Source organism: Orcinus orca, chromosome 2, assembly GCF_937001465.1.
Source record: "Orcinus orca chromosome 2, mOrcOrc1.1, whole genome shotgun sequence".
NCBI classification, from domain to species: domain Eukaryota; kingdom Metazoa; phylum Chordata; class Mammalia; order Artiodactyla; family Delphinidae; genus Orcinus; species Orcinus orca.
In genome coordinates, this window is record NC_064560.1 from 106,170,568 (window position 1) to 106,187,375 (window position 16,808).

At 39.5% G+C, this 16,808-nt stretch overlaps 1 protein-coding gene across 4 annotated transcripts in view; it reads right to left on the reverse strand.

Moving 5' to 3' along the window:
• MAPK6 (mitogen-activated protein kinase 6) overlaps positions 1–16,808 on the reverse strand; it is a 42,411-nt gene that overhangs the window by 7,780 nt on the left and 17,823 nt on the right. For 3 of the 4 annotated variants that reach the window (XM_004281669.3, XM_033409194.2, XM_033409193.2), the window contains exons 2-4: positions 12,407–13,587; positions 10,253–10,397; positions 7,740–7,904 (exon numbers count right to left, since the gene is read on the reverse strand). In XM_004281669.3, the coding sequence (XP_004281717.2) occupies positions 7,740–7,904; positions 10,253–10,397; positions 12,407–12,961 (865 nt within the window). In that variant the 5' untranslated portion in view covers positions 12,962–13,587. Of the gene's footprint in view, positions 1–7,739; positions 7,905–10,247; positions 10,398–12,406; positions 13,588–16,808 lie in introns of those variants that run through there. The other variant, XM_033409195.2, reaches the window with a different exon arrangement.

The window sequence follows — 16,808 nt, forward strand, 5'->3', positions numbered from 1 at the left end:
GGCAAGGAACCCCCCACGTACCTGGTTAGGGCAAAAGAAAAAACTAAGCAGAGACAAAAGGATAGGGACGGGTCCTGCACCAGCGGGAGAGAGCTGTGAAGGAGGAAAAGTGTCCACACACTAGGAAGCCCCTTCGCGGGTGGAGACTTCGGGAGGCGGAGTGGGGGAGCTTGGGAGCCGCGGAGGAGAGCACAGCAACAGGGGTGCGGAGGGCAAAGCGGACAGATTGCAGTGCAGAGGATCGGGCCGACCGGCACTCACCAGCCTAGAGGCTTGTCTGCTCGCCCGCCGGGGAGGGCAGGACTGGGAGCTGAGGCTCCGGCTTCTGTCGGAGCGCCGGGAGAGGACTGAGGTTGGCGGCGTGAACACAGCCTGCAGGGCGTTGGTGCGCTGCGGCTGGCCGGGAGAGAGTCCGGGGAGGGGTCTGGACCTGCTGAAGAGGCAAGAGACTTTTACGTCCCTCTTTGTTTCCTGGTGCACGAAGAGAGGGGATTAAGAACGCTGCTTGAGAGAGCTCTAGGGACGGGCGCGAGCCGCGGCTAAGAGTGCGGAGCCCAGAGACGGACATGGGACGCTAAGGCCGCTGCTGCCGCCGCCAGGAGGCCTGTGTGCGAACACAGGTCACTAGCCACACGCCCTTCCGGGGAGCCTGTGCAGCCCGCCACTGCCAGGGTCCCGGGATCCAGGGACGGCTCCCCCGGGAGAGCACACGGCGCGCCTCAGGCTGCAGCGTCACGCCGGCCTCTGCCGCTGCAGGCCCGCCCCGCACTCCGTGACCCTCCCTACCCCCCGGCCTGGGTGAGCCAGAGCCTCCGAATCAGCGGCTCCTTTAACCCCGTCCTGTCTGAGCAAAGAACAGACGCCCTCCGGCGACCTACACGCACAGGCGGGGCCAAATCCAAAGCTGAGCCCCTGGGAACTGTGAGAACAAAGAAGAGAAAGGGAAATCTCTCCCAGCAGCCTCAGAAGCAGCGGATTAAAGCTCCACAATCAACTTGATATACCCTGCATCTGTGGAATACCTGAATAGACAACGAATCATCCCAAATTAAGGAGCCCTGTGGATGAAAGGCTCTTGGTGCTGCAGCCAGGAGTCAGTGCTGTGCCTCTGAGGTGGGAGAGCCAACTTCAGGACACTGGTCCACAAGAGGCCTCCCAGCTGCACATAATATCAAACAGCAAAACTCTCCCAGAGATCTCCATCTCAACGCCAGCACCCAGCTTCACTCAACGACCAGCAAGCTACAGTGCTGGACATCCTATGCCAAACAACTAGCAAGACAGGAACACAACCCCACCCATTAGCAGAGAGGCTGCCCAAAATCATAATAAGTCTACAGACACCCCAAAACACACCACCAGACGTGGACCTGCCCACCAGAAAGACAAGATCCAGCCTCATCCACCAGAACACAGGCACTAGTACCCTCCACCAGGAAGCCTACACAACCCACCAAACCAACCTTAGCCACTGGGGACAGACACAAAAAACAACAGGAACTACGAACCTTCAGCCTGCAGAAAAGGAGACCCCAAACACAGTAAGATAAGCAAAATGAAAAGACAGAAAAACACACAGCAGATGAAGGAGCAAGATAAAAACCCACCAGACCTAACAAATGAAGAGGAAATAGGCAGTCTACCTGAAAAAGAATTCAGAATAATGATAGTAAGGTTGATCCGAAATCTTGGAGATAGAATGGACAATAGAATGGACAAATTGCAAGAATCAGTTAACAAGGACCTAGAAGAACTAAAGATGAAACAAGCAATGATGAACAACACAATAAATGAAATTAAAAGTACTCTAGATGGGATCAATAGCAGAATAACTGAGGCAGAAGAACGGATAAGTGACCTGGAAGATAAAATAGTGGAAATAACTACTGCAGAGCAGAATAAAGAAAAAAGAATGAAAAGAACTGAGGACAGTCTCAGAGACCTCTGGGACAACATTAAACGCACCAACATTCGAATTATAGGGGTTCCAGAAGAAGAAGAGAAAAAGAAAGGGACTGAGAAAATATTTGAAGAGATTATAGTTGAAAACTTCCCTAATATGGGAAAGGAAATAGGTAATCAAGTCCAGGAAGCACAGAGAGTCCCATACAGGATAAATCCAAGGAGAAATACGCCAAGACACATTAATCAAACTGTCAAAAATTAAATACAAAGAAAACATATTAAAAGCAGCAAGGGAAAAACAACAAATAACACACAAGGGAATCCCCATAAGGTTAACAGCTGATCTTTCAGCAGAAACTCTGCAAGCCAGAAGGGAGTGGCAGGACATATTGAAAGTGTTGAAGGAGAAAAACCTGCAACCAAGATTACTCTACCCAGCAAGGATCTCATTCAGATTTGATGGAGAAATTAAAACCTTTACAGACAAGCAAAAGCTGAGAGAGTTCAGCACCACCAAACCAGCTCTACAACAACTGCTAAAGGAACTTCTCTAGGCAAGAAACACAAAAGAAGGAAAGGACCTACAATAACGAACCCAAAACAATTAAGAAAATGGGAATAGGAACACACATATCGCTAATTACCTTAAATGTAAATGGACTAAATGCTCCCACCAAAAGACACAGATTGGCTGAATGGATACAAAAACAAGACCCATATATTTGCTGTCTACAAGAGACCCACTTCAGACCTAGAGACACATACAGACTGAAAGTAAGGGGATGGAAAAAGGTATTTCATGCAAATGGAAACCAAAAGAAAGCTGGAGTAGCAATTCTCATATCAGACAAAATAGACTTTAAAACAAAGACTATTAGAAGAGACAAAGAAGGACACTACATAATGATCAAGGGATCGATCCAAGAGGAAGATATAACAATTGTAAATATTTATGCACGCAACATAGGTGCACCTCAATACATAAGGCAAATACTGACAACCATAAAAAGGGAAATCGACAGTAACACATTCATAGTAGGGGACTTTAACACCCCACTTTCACCAATGGACAGATCATCCAAAATGAAAATAAATAAGGAAACACAAGCTTTAAATGATACATTAAACGAGATGGAGTTAATTGATATTTATAGGATACTCCATCCAAAAACAACAGAATACACATTTTTCTCAAGTGCTCATGGAACATTCTCCAGGATAGATCATATCTTGGGTCACAAATCAAGCCTTGGTAAATTTAAGAAAATTGAAATTGTATCAAGTATCTTTTCTGACCACAACGCCATGAGACTAGATATCAATTACAGGAAAAGATCTGTAAAAAATACAAACACATGGAGGCTAAACAATACACTACTTAATAATGAAGTGATCACTGAAGAAATCAAAGAGGAAATCAAAAAATACCTAGAAACAAATGACAATGGAGACACAACGACCCAAAACCTGTGGGATGCAGCAAAAGCAGTTCTAAGGGGGAAGTTTATAGCAATACAAGCCCACCTTAAGAAGCAGGAAACATCTCGAATAAACAACCTAACCTTGCACCTCAAGCAATTAGAGAAAGAAGAACAAAAAAACCCCAAAGCTAGCAGAAGGAAAGAAATCATAAAAATCAGATCAGAAATAAATGAAAAAGAAATGAAGGAAACAATAGCAAAGATCAATAAAACTAAAAGCTGGTTCTTTGAGAAGATAAACAAAATAGATAAACCACTAGCCAGACTCATCAAGAAAAAAAGGGAGAAGACTCAAATCAATAGAATTAGAAATGAAAAAGGAGAGGTAACAACTGACACTGCAGAAATAAAAGAGATCATGAGAGATTACTACAAGCAACTCTATGCCAATAAAATGGACAATCTGGAAGAAATGGACAAATTCTTAGAAATGCACAACCTGCCAAGACTGAATCAGGAAGAAATAGAAAATATGAACAGACCAATCACAAGCACTGAAATTGAAACTGTGATTAAAAATCTTCCAACAAAGAAAAGCCCAGGACCAGATGGCTTCACAGGCGAATTCTATCAAACACTTAGAGAAGAGCTAACACCTATCCTTCTCAAACTCTTCCAAAATATAGCAGAGGGAGGAACACTCCCAAACTCATTCTACGAGGCCACCATCACCTTGATACCAAAACCAGGCAAGGATGTCACAAAGAAAGAAAACTACAGACCAATATCACTGATGAACATAGATGCAAAAATCCTGAACAAAATACTAGCAAACAGAATCCAATGGCACATTAAAAGGATCATACACCATGATCAAGTGGGGTTTATTCCAGGAATGCAAGGATTCTTCAATATACGCAAATCTATCAATGTGATAAACCATATTAACAAATTGAAGGAGAAAAACCATATGGTCATCTCAATAGATGCAGAGAAAGCTTTTGACAAAATTCAACACCCATTTATGATAAAAACCCTGCAGAAAGTAGGCATAGAGGGAACTTTCCTCAACATAATAAAGGCCATATACGACAAGCCCACAGCAAACATCATCCTCAATGGTGAAAAACTGAAAGCATTTCCACTAAGATCAGGAACAAGACAAGGGTGCCCACTCTCACCACTCTTATTCAACATAGTTTTGGAAGTTTTAGCCACAGCAATCAGAGAAGAGAAGGAAATAAAAGGAATCCAAATTGGAAAAGAAGAAGTAAAGCTGTCACTGCTTGCAGATGACATGATCCTATACATAGAGAATCCTAAAGATGCTACCAGAAAACTACTAGAGCTAATCAATGAATTTGGTAAAGTAGCAGGATACAAAATTAATGCACAGAAATCTCTGGCATTCCTATATACTAATGATGAAAAATCTGAAAGTGAAATCAAGAAAACACTCCCATTTACCATTGCAACAAAAAGAATAAAATATCTAGGAATAAACCTACCTAAGGAGACAAAAGATCTGTATGCAGAAAATTATAAGACACTGATGAAAGAAATTAAAGATGATACAAATAGATGGAGAGATATACCATGTTCTTGGATTGGAAGAATCAATAATGTGAAAATGACTATACTACCCAAAGCAATCTACAGATTCAATGCAGTGGCATTCTTCACAGAATTAGAACAGAAATTTTTACAATTCGTATGGAAACACAAAAGACCCCGAACAGCCAAAGCAATCTTGAGAAAGAAAAATGGGAGTTGGAGGAATCAGGCTCCTCAACTTCAAACTATACTACAAAGCTACAGTAATCAAGACAGTATGGTACTGGCACAAAAACAGAAATACAGATCAATGGTAAAGGATAGAATGCCCAGAGATAAACCCACACACATATGGGCACCTAATTTACAACAAAGGAGGCAAGAACATACAATAGAGAAAAGACAGCCTCTTCAATAAGTGGTGCTGGGAAAACTGGACAGCTACATGTAAAAGAATGAAATTTGAACACTACCTAACACCATACACAAAAATAAACTCCAAATGGATTAAAGACTTAAATGTAAGACCAGACACTATAAAACTCTTAGAGGAAAACATAGGAAAAACAACCTTTGACATAAACCACAGCAAGATCTTTTTAGACCCACCTCCTAGAGTAACGGAAATAAAAACATAAATAAACAAATGGGACCTAATTAAACTTAAATGCTTTTGCACAGCAAAGGAAACCATAAAGAAGACAAAGACAACCCTCAGAATGGGAGAAAATATTTGCAAATGAAACAACAGACACAGGATTAATCTCCAAAATATAAAAACAGCTCATGGAGCTCAATATCAAAAAAACAAACAATCCAGTTAAAAAATGGGTGGAAGGCCTAAATAGACATTTCATCAAGGAAGACATATAGATGGCCAAGAGACACATGAAAAGATGCTCAACATCACTAATTATTAGAGAAATGCAAGTCAAAACTACAATGAGGTATCACCTCACGCTGGTCAGAATGGCCATTATCAAAAAAGCTAGAAACAATAAATGCTGGAAAGGGTGTGGTGAAAAGGGAACCCTCCTGCACTGTTGGTGGGAATATAAATCGATACAACCACTATGGAAAACAGTATGGAGTTCCTGAAAAAACTAAAATTAGAACTACCATATGACCCAACAATCCCACTACTGGGCATATACCAAGAAAATCATAATTCAAAAAGAGACATGTACCACAATGTTTATTGCAGCACTATTTACAATAGCCAGGACATAGAACCAACCTAAATGTCCATCAACAAATGAATGGATAAAGAAGATGTGGCACATATATCCAGTGGAATATTACTCAGCCATCAAAAGAAATGAGTTATTTGTAGTGAGGTGGATGGACCCAGAGTCTGTCATACAAAGTAAAGTAAGTCAGAAAGAGAAAAACAAATACCGTATGCTAACGCATATATGTGGAATCTAAAAAAAAAAAAAAAAAAAAAAACGGTACTGATAAACCTAGTTGCACGGCAGGAATAAAGAGGTAGATATCAAGAATGGACTTGACATGGGGTGGGAGGGCAAAGCTGGGGCAAAGTGAGCGTAGCATCGACATATATACACTACCGAATATAAAATGGTTCGCTGGCGGGAAGCAGCAGCATAGCATGGGAGATCAGCTCGGTGCTTTGTGATGACCTAGAGAGGCAGGATAGGGAGGATGGGAGGGAGCTTCCAGAGGGAGGGGATATGGGGATATGTGTTATGCATATGGTTGATTCGCTTTGTTGTGCAGCAGAAACTAACACAGTATTATGAAGCAATTAGACTCCAATAAAGATCCATTAAAAAAAAAGAAATTAAGTAGTAAACTATAGAGAAAGGGAGGATGAAAGGTAAGAATGGAGGGAAATTTAAGACTGGGTATTCATCTAACGACACTAGTGGGAACAGGGTTCCTAGTAGTCTTAATGTGTTAATTCACATGTACTTAATCTTATTTGCTTTTTCCCTCCGATGATCATGAACAGAACGTGAGAAAAGCTTAAGATGTTTAGGAAACTATATATTCCTATCTTTATGATTCATGAAAGAACTATTACAATCCTGGCATTGATGTAGCTAAATACAGTATGATAATTCTTAAAGATAATGAGACACAATCAACTTTTACAAAAGATGTTTTTCATGTCTAATGCTCTTCTTTTAAAGAATGTTATCTTATTACAGATAACTATTACAGGAGTTAGACTTTTGTATCTTATTTATATCAACAAACCCTAAAGATATGTCTTATTTTGAGATATGAAATTAATTACTTTAGTGGTCAACAGTTTTGATTCTCCCCAAGTTCCTACTACTTTCAAGTCTGCACAAACTCTCACATTTAGCACCTAATATTACTAACAGTGATCTGCCAACTTTTATGTAGGAAGTTTGCTCACATGGAGTTTTGATCTCTCCTCCTTCTCTTCCTTGCTCTGAAACCTTTGCTTTCCCTGACTCAATTCCCTCTTTCATATCTAAATCACATTTATATTCACACCCACACTTATGTATCATATAACCCTCACAGAACCCCATTCCAGCTTAGTGAGAGTCAGTGATTAATCTGTTCACCTAGCGTAGACAATCAGAGGTGTAAGCTGGAAAAGTAGATGGAGTTAGAACCAGGAGAGAGGGGTTACTTTCTGGAATCTAGAAAATTATTCAGAGCAAAGAAACAGATCCCAGCCTAAGTGCCAGGCCAAAAAAGGGAAAGCCAGTGCTGAAGTTTTAGGTATACCTTAAAGTGTCTAAAGACTATTTGCGAGAATGCTACATATCTAAGGATAAAAAGCTAAAGCTTCCCTACACAAATCCTGCTTACACACAAACACACCATTACATGATGCCTGCTCTTCAGTCACAATACCTTCTCGACTAATTCCCGGAAGCAGCTGAGTTAAAGGTTTGTGTGGCTCAGTCATGTCATTTCTAATGTAAACTGGAATAACGCTGAGAAGCTCCTGACGATCTTCCTCATGTACGACAGGAATAGATTCTAAAATCAGCTGCATCTGTTCAAGTTCATGTGCACCTGAGATCAAAAAAACACCAAATACAACAGGAATAAACACACTGTTTACTTATTGGCAATAAACATTCTAAAGCTATAGGAAAGTAACTTAAATATTGTAATGAACACTGGGGGGAAAATTGTTTTAACTGAATCATTAATCAGCAGATTTCACTGCACTGAATATCATCATCAACCTGCTCAAAAAGCATATCTATTTCAATTACTGCTCACTGATATGTTTAGTTTTAGCTGCTTTGTTTCCATAAGAAATTGACTTGAAGTCTGGCCTCATATTAAGGTACCATAAAGTAGTGAAAAAAGCAATGAATTGAGATTTAAAGACCTAGAATCTAGTCCTAACTATACCACTAATTAACTCACTGTAACTCTGAGAATACTTAACATGGTGATGACTTAATTTCACTCTCAATAAAACAGAGGCCTGGACTAGATTTGTGAAACAAAAAGTTTTATAGTTATATATTAGGCTCAGTTAACATTTCAGGACCACTATTAAAGAAATAAAAGGGGAAACACTTCAGGCTAAATGGGCAACTAAAATTTTAAAAAAACCATTCATTTGCTTTTCCACTTATTTCTAGAAATTCATTCAACATTCAAAATTTTTCTTGAGTGCCTACTATGAGCAAGGCACTTTAGAATACATCTATGAAACAAAACCGAGCAAGTTCCTGCTTTCATAAAGCTCACAATCTAATGGAGGAAGACAGATAATAACTCTGTAAACATTCACATAAAACGGTGACAAATGCTATGAAGAAAAATAGAGTAAGCTAAGGGGGACAGGAGCACTGTTGGGGGTAGGGTTAATTTATATTAACAACCAAGGATGACCAAGGAAGGCCTCACTGAGAAGCTGAAAATTAAGGAAGTTAGGAAACACACCATACATTCATATGGAGGAAAGGAGTTCCAGGAAGATGAGAAAAGGCCCAAAGGCCTACAGGAGACAGTGGGCTTGGGATGTCCAAGAAACAACAATTAGGCAAGTGTAGCTCAAGTAGAGTGGCTCGGGGGGAAGTGATAGGAGATGAGGTCAGTGGTACCAGAACAAAAGAGTTTACTTTATCCTGAATTTGATAAGAAGCCATTGTAGAGTTTTGAACACAGAAATGACATGAGCGATGTTTTCAGAGAACTACTACACTGCTATGTGGTAACTAGACCACAGACAGCAAAGGTTAAAGCAGGAAAGCCAGTTAGGAGGTCATGCATTAGACCAGGAGAGGCATAATGGTCTACTGAACTGGCAGGAGGTGGGTAGTGATAGAGATACTAACAAGCAGTTAGATTCAGGACATATTTTGAAGGAAGAGCCTGCAAGATCTGTGCTGAGAGAAGTGAAAGATGATGCCAAGATTTTGGCCTGAGCAACTAAGAAGTGGGTCTGGTTTACTAAGATGAGGAAGAGAGCAGAAAGAGAAAGTATGAGGGAGAAATATCAGGAAGTCAGTTTTGGATAGGTTAAATTTAAGATGCCATTAGACATCCAAGTGGAGATACTGAGTAAGACCGAAAAATAAGGCTAGGACACTTACCATAGGTTAAAAATACACAGATTTCCAATGAATGCTTAGTCCTTGCCTTTATTGCTCTGTTAATATATTGAGGCCTATACTAATCAACACTTAGATCTCCCTCATGTTGCTTTTACTGGATGGATCACAAACCTACCGAAGAGGCTTTAGAAGGGAACTATCACTGAATCTTTCAAATCATTTCACTTGTTTGAGTTCTTGTTAAAATTCTCTTTAATTAAATGTTTAAAGTTTAAAGGGTTTAAGATCGAAAATTACATTATTTAGAGGTGTTTTTTTTTTAAATCCACCTTAACTAAAAACTCTCTCACGCATGTTTTTAGACTCCTTCATAGCACCAAACTCTGCAAAAATTGGTTGTTTCTGAAATATCACAGCAGTCAGGCAACAGGATATGGCAAATCAAGCAACAGGGTTGACAGGGGACACAGAAAGAATTACAGAATTTTCAACAACTGCTAAAAAATTTTACCAGGAAGTGACAAACACTGACAGAATCAGGCAACTCAGGTATCATTTAACACAAATAACCTAACAAATACTATGGATCTACAAAATATGAAATTATGTTTAAGAAGATATACGCTAAAGAACACTAGAATTCTGACTAAATTTACTGAGTGAACAATTCAGTGAATACGTAAGTTTTCTCAATATTTTAGATATTAAAACCATTTTATCTTTTCATTTTAATATTCTACACTACAATAAATTGTTTTAAATCTTACATAAGTCTTGCTTCATAGATATATACAAAATTATTTCTCTCTGGGATAATTTTTTCCCCTGTATTTTAAAATTTCTAACCTGCAAAGAGGGTTTTACCAGTCAGCATTTCAGCAAAGATGCAGCCTGCAGCCCACATGTCAATCGCTTTCGTATAATTATTAGGAGAAAGTAAAAGACGTGGAGATCTGTACCATTTAGTAACCAATCCTTCAGAAAGATGACCCTGAAAAAGGAACAAAAATATACTTTTTACTTTAGCTGAATAACAGTACATAAAAAACATGATTCACTAAAGAATCCTTAATCTAAAAACAAACTGTAATTGTAAAATCCTAAAACAATACTGTTGATCTCTATGCCTATTTTCAAGTCTCTTGCACTTGTGAGCATGAATGGAGGTTAAACTCCCCCTGTAATATACCATCTATAAAGTTATGTTCACGTGAAGTCTGCTAACCAAAGTATACGATAAGAATTTAGTGTTAGGGCTTCCCTGGTGGCGCAGTGGTTGAGAGTCCGCCTGCCGATGCAGGGGCCACGGGTTCGTGCCCCAGTCCGGGAAGATCCCACATGCCGCGGAGCGGCTGGGCCCGTGAGCCATGGCCACAGAGCCTGTGCGTCCAGAGCCTGTGCTCCGCAACGGGAGAGGCCACAACAGTGAGAGGCCCGCGCCACAAAAAAAAAAAAAAAAAAGAATTTTAGTGTTAACTCTAGGCCACATATTCAAAACAGGTTTCAGAGGAAGAGCTATTTTTCATTTCAAGTCTCAAGTTAATAAAGGAGCAGGTATGCTTTAAATCAATGAGAGAAAGGCAGGAAAGAGCACCAGAGGTGCTATTTAAAAACGCATTGCTGGGGCTTCCCTGGTGGCGCAGTGGTTAAGAATCCTCCTGCCAATGCAGGGGACACAGGTTCAAGCCCTGGTCTGGGAAGGTCCCACATGCTGCAGAGCAACTAAGCCCATGCACCACAACTACCGAGCCCTCGTGCCGCAACTACTGAAGCCTGCACACCTAGAACCCATGCTCCGCAACAAAAGAAGCCACCACAATGAGAAGCCCACACACCACAACGAGTAGCTTCCGCTTGTTGCAACTAGAGGAAGCCTGTGCACAGCAACGAAGACCCAACGCAGCCAAAAATAAATTAATTAATTTTAAAAATAAATAAAATAAAAATGCATTGCCAATCTCCTTACTGACAATCCAGCAGACCTGGCTTTACTGCATACCCCATTCCTAATCAATTTTACTACTTTACATTTATGAATTGTTTGACAGAAACAGTTACACATATATTGCCTTATTTCATCTTCAAAACAACCCTGAGAAAATGTGAAGGTAGATATTAACACAGATTAAAGAATCTGCTTAAGGTCATATAGCTTAGTTGGATGTAGAAATTAACTCAATTTTAGATAGTGTAACTTCTAGTTCAGTGTTCCATCTACAATACTTTACTGTTATCCATAAAGAGGATGTGGTCATCCATTTCATTTTGGTACTCAATTTCTATGTTAAAGTTGTTTTTTTTTTAAATTAATTATACTCAGTGTGAGATGATACATGAAAATGAAAAGATTTGTCTGAAACATGTGCTATGGGAAGCCAAGCAAGCAGGCCTCCCACGGATGCTTTATAACCAAAGCAGCTCCATTTTTACATTTTGAACATCAGGATCCCACATATGATTTCATTTGAAAACTAAAAGACCAGAGTTCAGCTCAGAAAATTAAAGCAAGCTTTTATTTAAGGCAAAGTTACTATGAATCCTTCTGGCTATTCGTATTGTCTACTTTATGCGAATTTAGATTTCAAACTAAACTAAGTTTACTAAACAAGGCAAAACAGAATAGTATACTCGAATGGACCAAAAAAAGGCATAAAAGTTGAAATAGCAACCCCTATTACCTTCAGATAGAACCACCTTCTGCCCTAAACACATAAGGATATATCCTACTTTTAAATAAGGGAGAATTTCAGTTATATAATAAATATAAATATATAAATCAATATAATAAATAACCATACACTTTTAAGAATTTGTATTTAATCAGGATTCTACTCCACCTTCATTTCAAACACAGGGAGACTGTGAATGGAAAAAAGGTACTATGTAAAGTTTAATACAATTAACTAAAATTTCTGCCACAACACACAAAGGAAACATAAGCACTTATATCTGATGATGTATATCAGTTTAAAGGTCTGTCTCAGCTGACTTTCCACATACCTTATGGGAATAATGAGGATCCATGATCCGTGCAAGACCAAAGTCGCCTATCTTCAGCACCAAGTCTTCAGTATTAATGAAAAGATTAGCTGGTTTGAGATCTCTGTGCAGTACGTTTGCTGAGTGAATATATTTGAGCCCACGTAGCAGCTGATACATGAAAAGCCTGGCATGCTCTTCCAGTAACGGGCCCTGCTCCAGGACATTAGCCAAGTCTGTCTCCATGTACTCCTGAACAATGTAAACACTGTTCAGTTCAGTAAGAGAGCCCACATCATCTGTTAACTGGCTTCCACTAGGACCAAGAATTTCAAACACCTTCACAATGTTATCATGGTCAAGTCTTCTAATAATTTTGATTTCACGCAGAGCATGTTTAACACTCTGGGGATCGGTAAGGACAATTTTCTTGATGGCTACTCTTTTGTCACAGTCATTGTCTACAGCAGAAAAAACCAAGCCATTGCCTCCACAACCCAATGGTTTTAAGTCCATATACCTAGAGCCCAGATCAAAACCATGAATGTTCATGAGACTTTCAAATTTCTCTGCCATTCTGAAACCCTTACTATTGCCTTTTCCTTTCGTATTGTTGAACTTGTGTAAATAAGGAAGAAAGCTGGCATCAAAAGGAAAGATCTTTCAAAAAGGTAGAAAAAAAATAATTTTGCTTCCACAGCAAGATGGTTTCATTGCATATGCCAACCAGGCCCGTTGAGTTCCCCTTAGATTTAAAGCTCAAAAAGCTCTACTCATACTGAGAATTAAAAAGATTGCAGTACTCATAGTTCAAGAAAGGGGCAGCAACTCTGCAGACATTTAAAGAAAACACTCAAGAAACTCAAACGGAATGAAATGACATACTATGCACTCAGATTTACTGTGCTGAAGGATTTAACATTTAACAAAAATGTGAATAAATATGCACACAACAGGCTTCTATGAACATTCTCCTCACAGTGCAGATACATTCAGTGTTGGACTGGTCCTGAGCAGCATCATTCTAAGGTGCTGGTAAGCACTATTTCCGTTTTGCTTCTTTTCTTCCTTTGTTGCTGTATATTTCAACAGGAAGCCCTGGTGGCTGTTGGTTAACAGAAGATGTCTTTTGTTAGTGATCAGGTGGCTCCAGCTCACCACAATCACAATCAAAGCTACCGTCCATCTTACTCTGATACAACCTGGAGGATGAGAAAAAAGAAGGAAAAGAGTCACCACTGTAGGAAATGCTTTTTTTTTTTTGGCTGCACCTTGTGACAGGCGGAACTTCCCCGACCAGGGATCAAACCCATACCCCCTGCAGTGTAAGCGAGGAGTCTTAACCACTGGACCACCAGGGAAGCCCAGGACATGCTCTTTTATTCAACTCTATAAAATGACACAACTGGGCATTTAGCTATAGGCTACTACTGGTACATTAAACTTACATATTTATAGTCACTAAATGGAAAGATGACCCTCAATCAAAAACAGCTATCCATGTTGTAAGCAATTCACATGTGTTGGCTCAGACTCCAGATCCCACCATACTAGATTCTTTATATTATTTAGGTCATTAGCTTGTATAATTTCTTAAATGTCAATGAGCAAAGGAAGGCTCAGAATATTTTTAAAGAATTCTCTAGAATTTTTGAGGGGTAAAGCATTAGTAACATTTTTCTAAAAAAATATACATAATAGCCTGCAATGTGTTAGTTTGTTAAAGAACATGTTTACTGGGCTTCCCTGGTGGCGCAGTGGTTGAGAGTCCGCCTGCCGATGCAGGGACATGGGTTCATGCCACGGTCCGGGAAGATCCCACATGCCGCGGAGCGGCTGGGCCCGTGAGCCATGGCCACTGAGCCTGCGCGTCCGGGAGCCTGTGCTCCGCAACAGAAGAGGCCACAGCAGTGAGAGGCCCACACACCGCAAAAAAAAAAAAAAAGAACATGTTTACTTATTAACTCTGCCTAACAATATCTAATGAACGAAAGTGTAGCAGTACAAATAAGAAATTTGCCGAGCATGTTCTTAAATTTACATAGGAGTGAACTTAAACAGTGAATAAACCTATGAATAAAACCCATGAAATGATGTTTAACTTCACTGGTAATCAGAAAAATTACTTCATGAAGATAACATTTCAGATTGATTAAGAGTCAGCTGTTAATATCAAGTCTGGAGAGCAATGTGGAAAAACAGGAACTTTCATACAATATTGGTGAGAGTTTAAATCAGTAAGACCATCAAAGAGCAATTTGGCATAAGCAAATAAATAAGGATCATACCTATGACTTGGCAATTTTTCTTCACGGACAGGTCCCTAGAGAAATGCTTGCAAATGAACATGCAAATGTTCATTTTCTTTGTAAGGGCAAAATATCAAAAAAAGCCTAAACTTTCAACAATAAGAGAATAAATGAGTTATACTCATATAGTGAACTACTATATAATGGTAAAAAATGAATAGAGATGGTTGAAATCACCAAATACACACTAAATTTAAAAAGCAAATGCAGAGAGAAATGTGCATGCTGAAACCAGTTATATCAAGTGCAAAATGATGCTTTTAGGGTGCATACAGATGTAGCAAAAGTAAAAAAAAATAAGATTGATAAATAACCAATTCATAATAATGATTACCTTGAAGAATGAAGGAAGGGATAAGAATCAGGGTAGGATTACACAGCACTCTTCAACTGTATCTTTAATGTGTTAGTTCTTAAAAAAAAACTGAAGTGTGACAAATTATTAGAATGTTACAGTTAGGTGGTATGTAAATGAAGAGCTCACATTATAGTGGGGGAATACAGGCAGACAAAAATGTAAAACACAGATATTAGATGGCAATAAGTGTTGTGGAAAAATAAAACAGAGAAAGAGGACAGGGAGGGTAGTTAGGAAATGCCTCTCTGATAAAGTGTTATTGGAGCAAAGCTCTAAAGGAGGAAGTAAGGAAGTGGGTATGCCTTAGGGATGCTATGTGGGAGAAACTGTTGTAGACAGAGGGACTAAGACTGGAAAGCCACTAAGGTGAGTGTCTCATGTCCCAGAAGCAACTAGGAGGGCAATGTCGTAGCTCATGTACATGCCTATGAGCATGTAATACAGCCTAACTAACCCTTACATGGAAAGGCTTCCTGTTGCTTTAAAAAAATTTTTTTTTTTTATTTTTGGCTGTGTTGGGTCTTCGTTGCCACGTGCGGGCTTTCTCTAGGTGTGGCGGTGCGCGGGCTTCTCATTATGGTGGCTTCTCTTGTTGTGGAGCACGGGCTCTAGGTGCATGGGCTCAGTAGTTGTGGCTCGCGGGCTCTAGAGAGCAGGCTCAGGAGTTGTGGCACACTGGCTTAGGTGCTCCACGGCATGTGGGATCTTCCCAGACCAGGGCTCGAACCCGTGTCCCCTGCATTGGCAGGTGGATTCTTAACCACTGTGCCACCAGGGAAGCCCTGGCTTCCTGTTGCTGACTTTTGATCTTAAAGCTGGTATAGGGGCATATACAGTGCTATTTGCTGAATGGGTCTGAAGAGATTGGAAATAGGACAGCTGTAATAGTCCTTTGTTCAAAGAGCTAATCGTTTAAAGGCCAGGAGAAAATTTATCATTGTATGAAATAAAGCAGTCCATTCCAAACCTGAACATGTAACAACTTACAATCACCTTCAGGTGTGGCCTAAGAACTGCTAGGACCCAAACACATCAGCTATTTCACAGTGGTGAAGCTTTCGTACAACAGAGGAATCTGCCTTTATTTTCTGCCTGCTTCATTCACATTCCTACATACTTCACATGTGGAAACACAAGATTCTGAAAAGTAAAATAAGGTAACAGCATTTGCCTCAATCTGAGCAAATGCTTCAATTCTGAGAAATCCACAAACATTAAAAATAATGTGTGAAGGAGAAACTGATGACACTAATAACTCAGAGACTAAGTAGATAAATGATCCTAATGGCAATAGCTTATTTAATAAAAACTGATTATTTACTATCCCTGAGTTATTTTAATAAATATGAGTGTTTCTTACATCTACTTAATATTGTGAAAGACGTTAATAGCATAATAGCTTTCTTTGTTTCACTATGACAGAGATGGTTTCTTCTGCATGCAAGTATTTTGTCTGCTTCTCAGAAATAAAAAAATAAACACAGACTCCGCAGACTCCGAAAAATTCTGTAGCTTATCAGTCTATTTGTAGTAAAACATTTAAAAGTTAAATTAAGGTTTACAAATAAACTTTTAAATAAAAAAATACTTCAGATTTTTAAAGGGCTTTAATTAATATTGTGTGCCTCCCCCCACTCCAATTTTTTCTATTTGTATACATCTTGATTCTTCCTGTTCCCTACCAAATATCTTAGAAAAAAATCAGTATATGTCAGGACTTCCCCGGTGGTCCAGTGGGTAAGACTCCATGATCCCT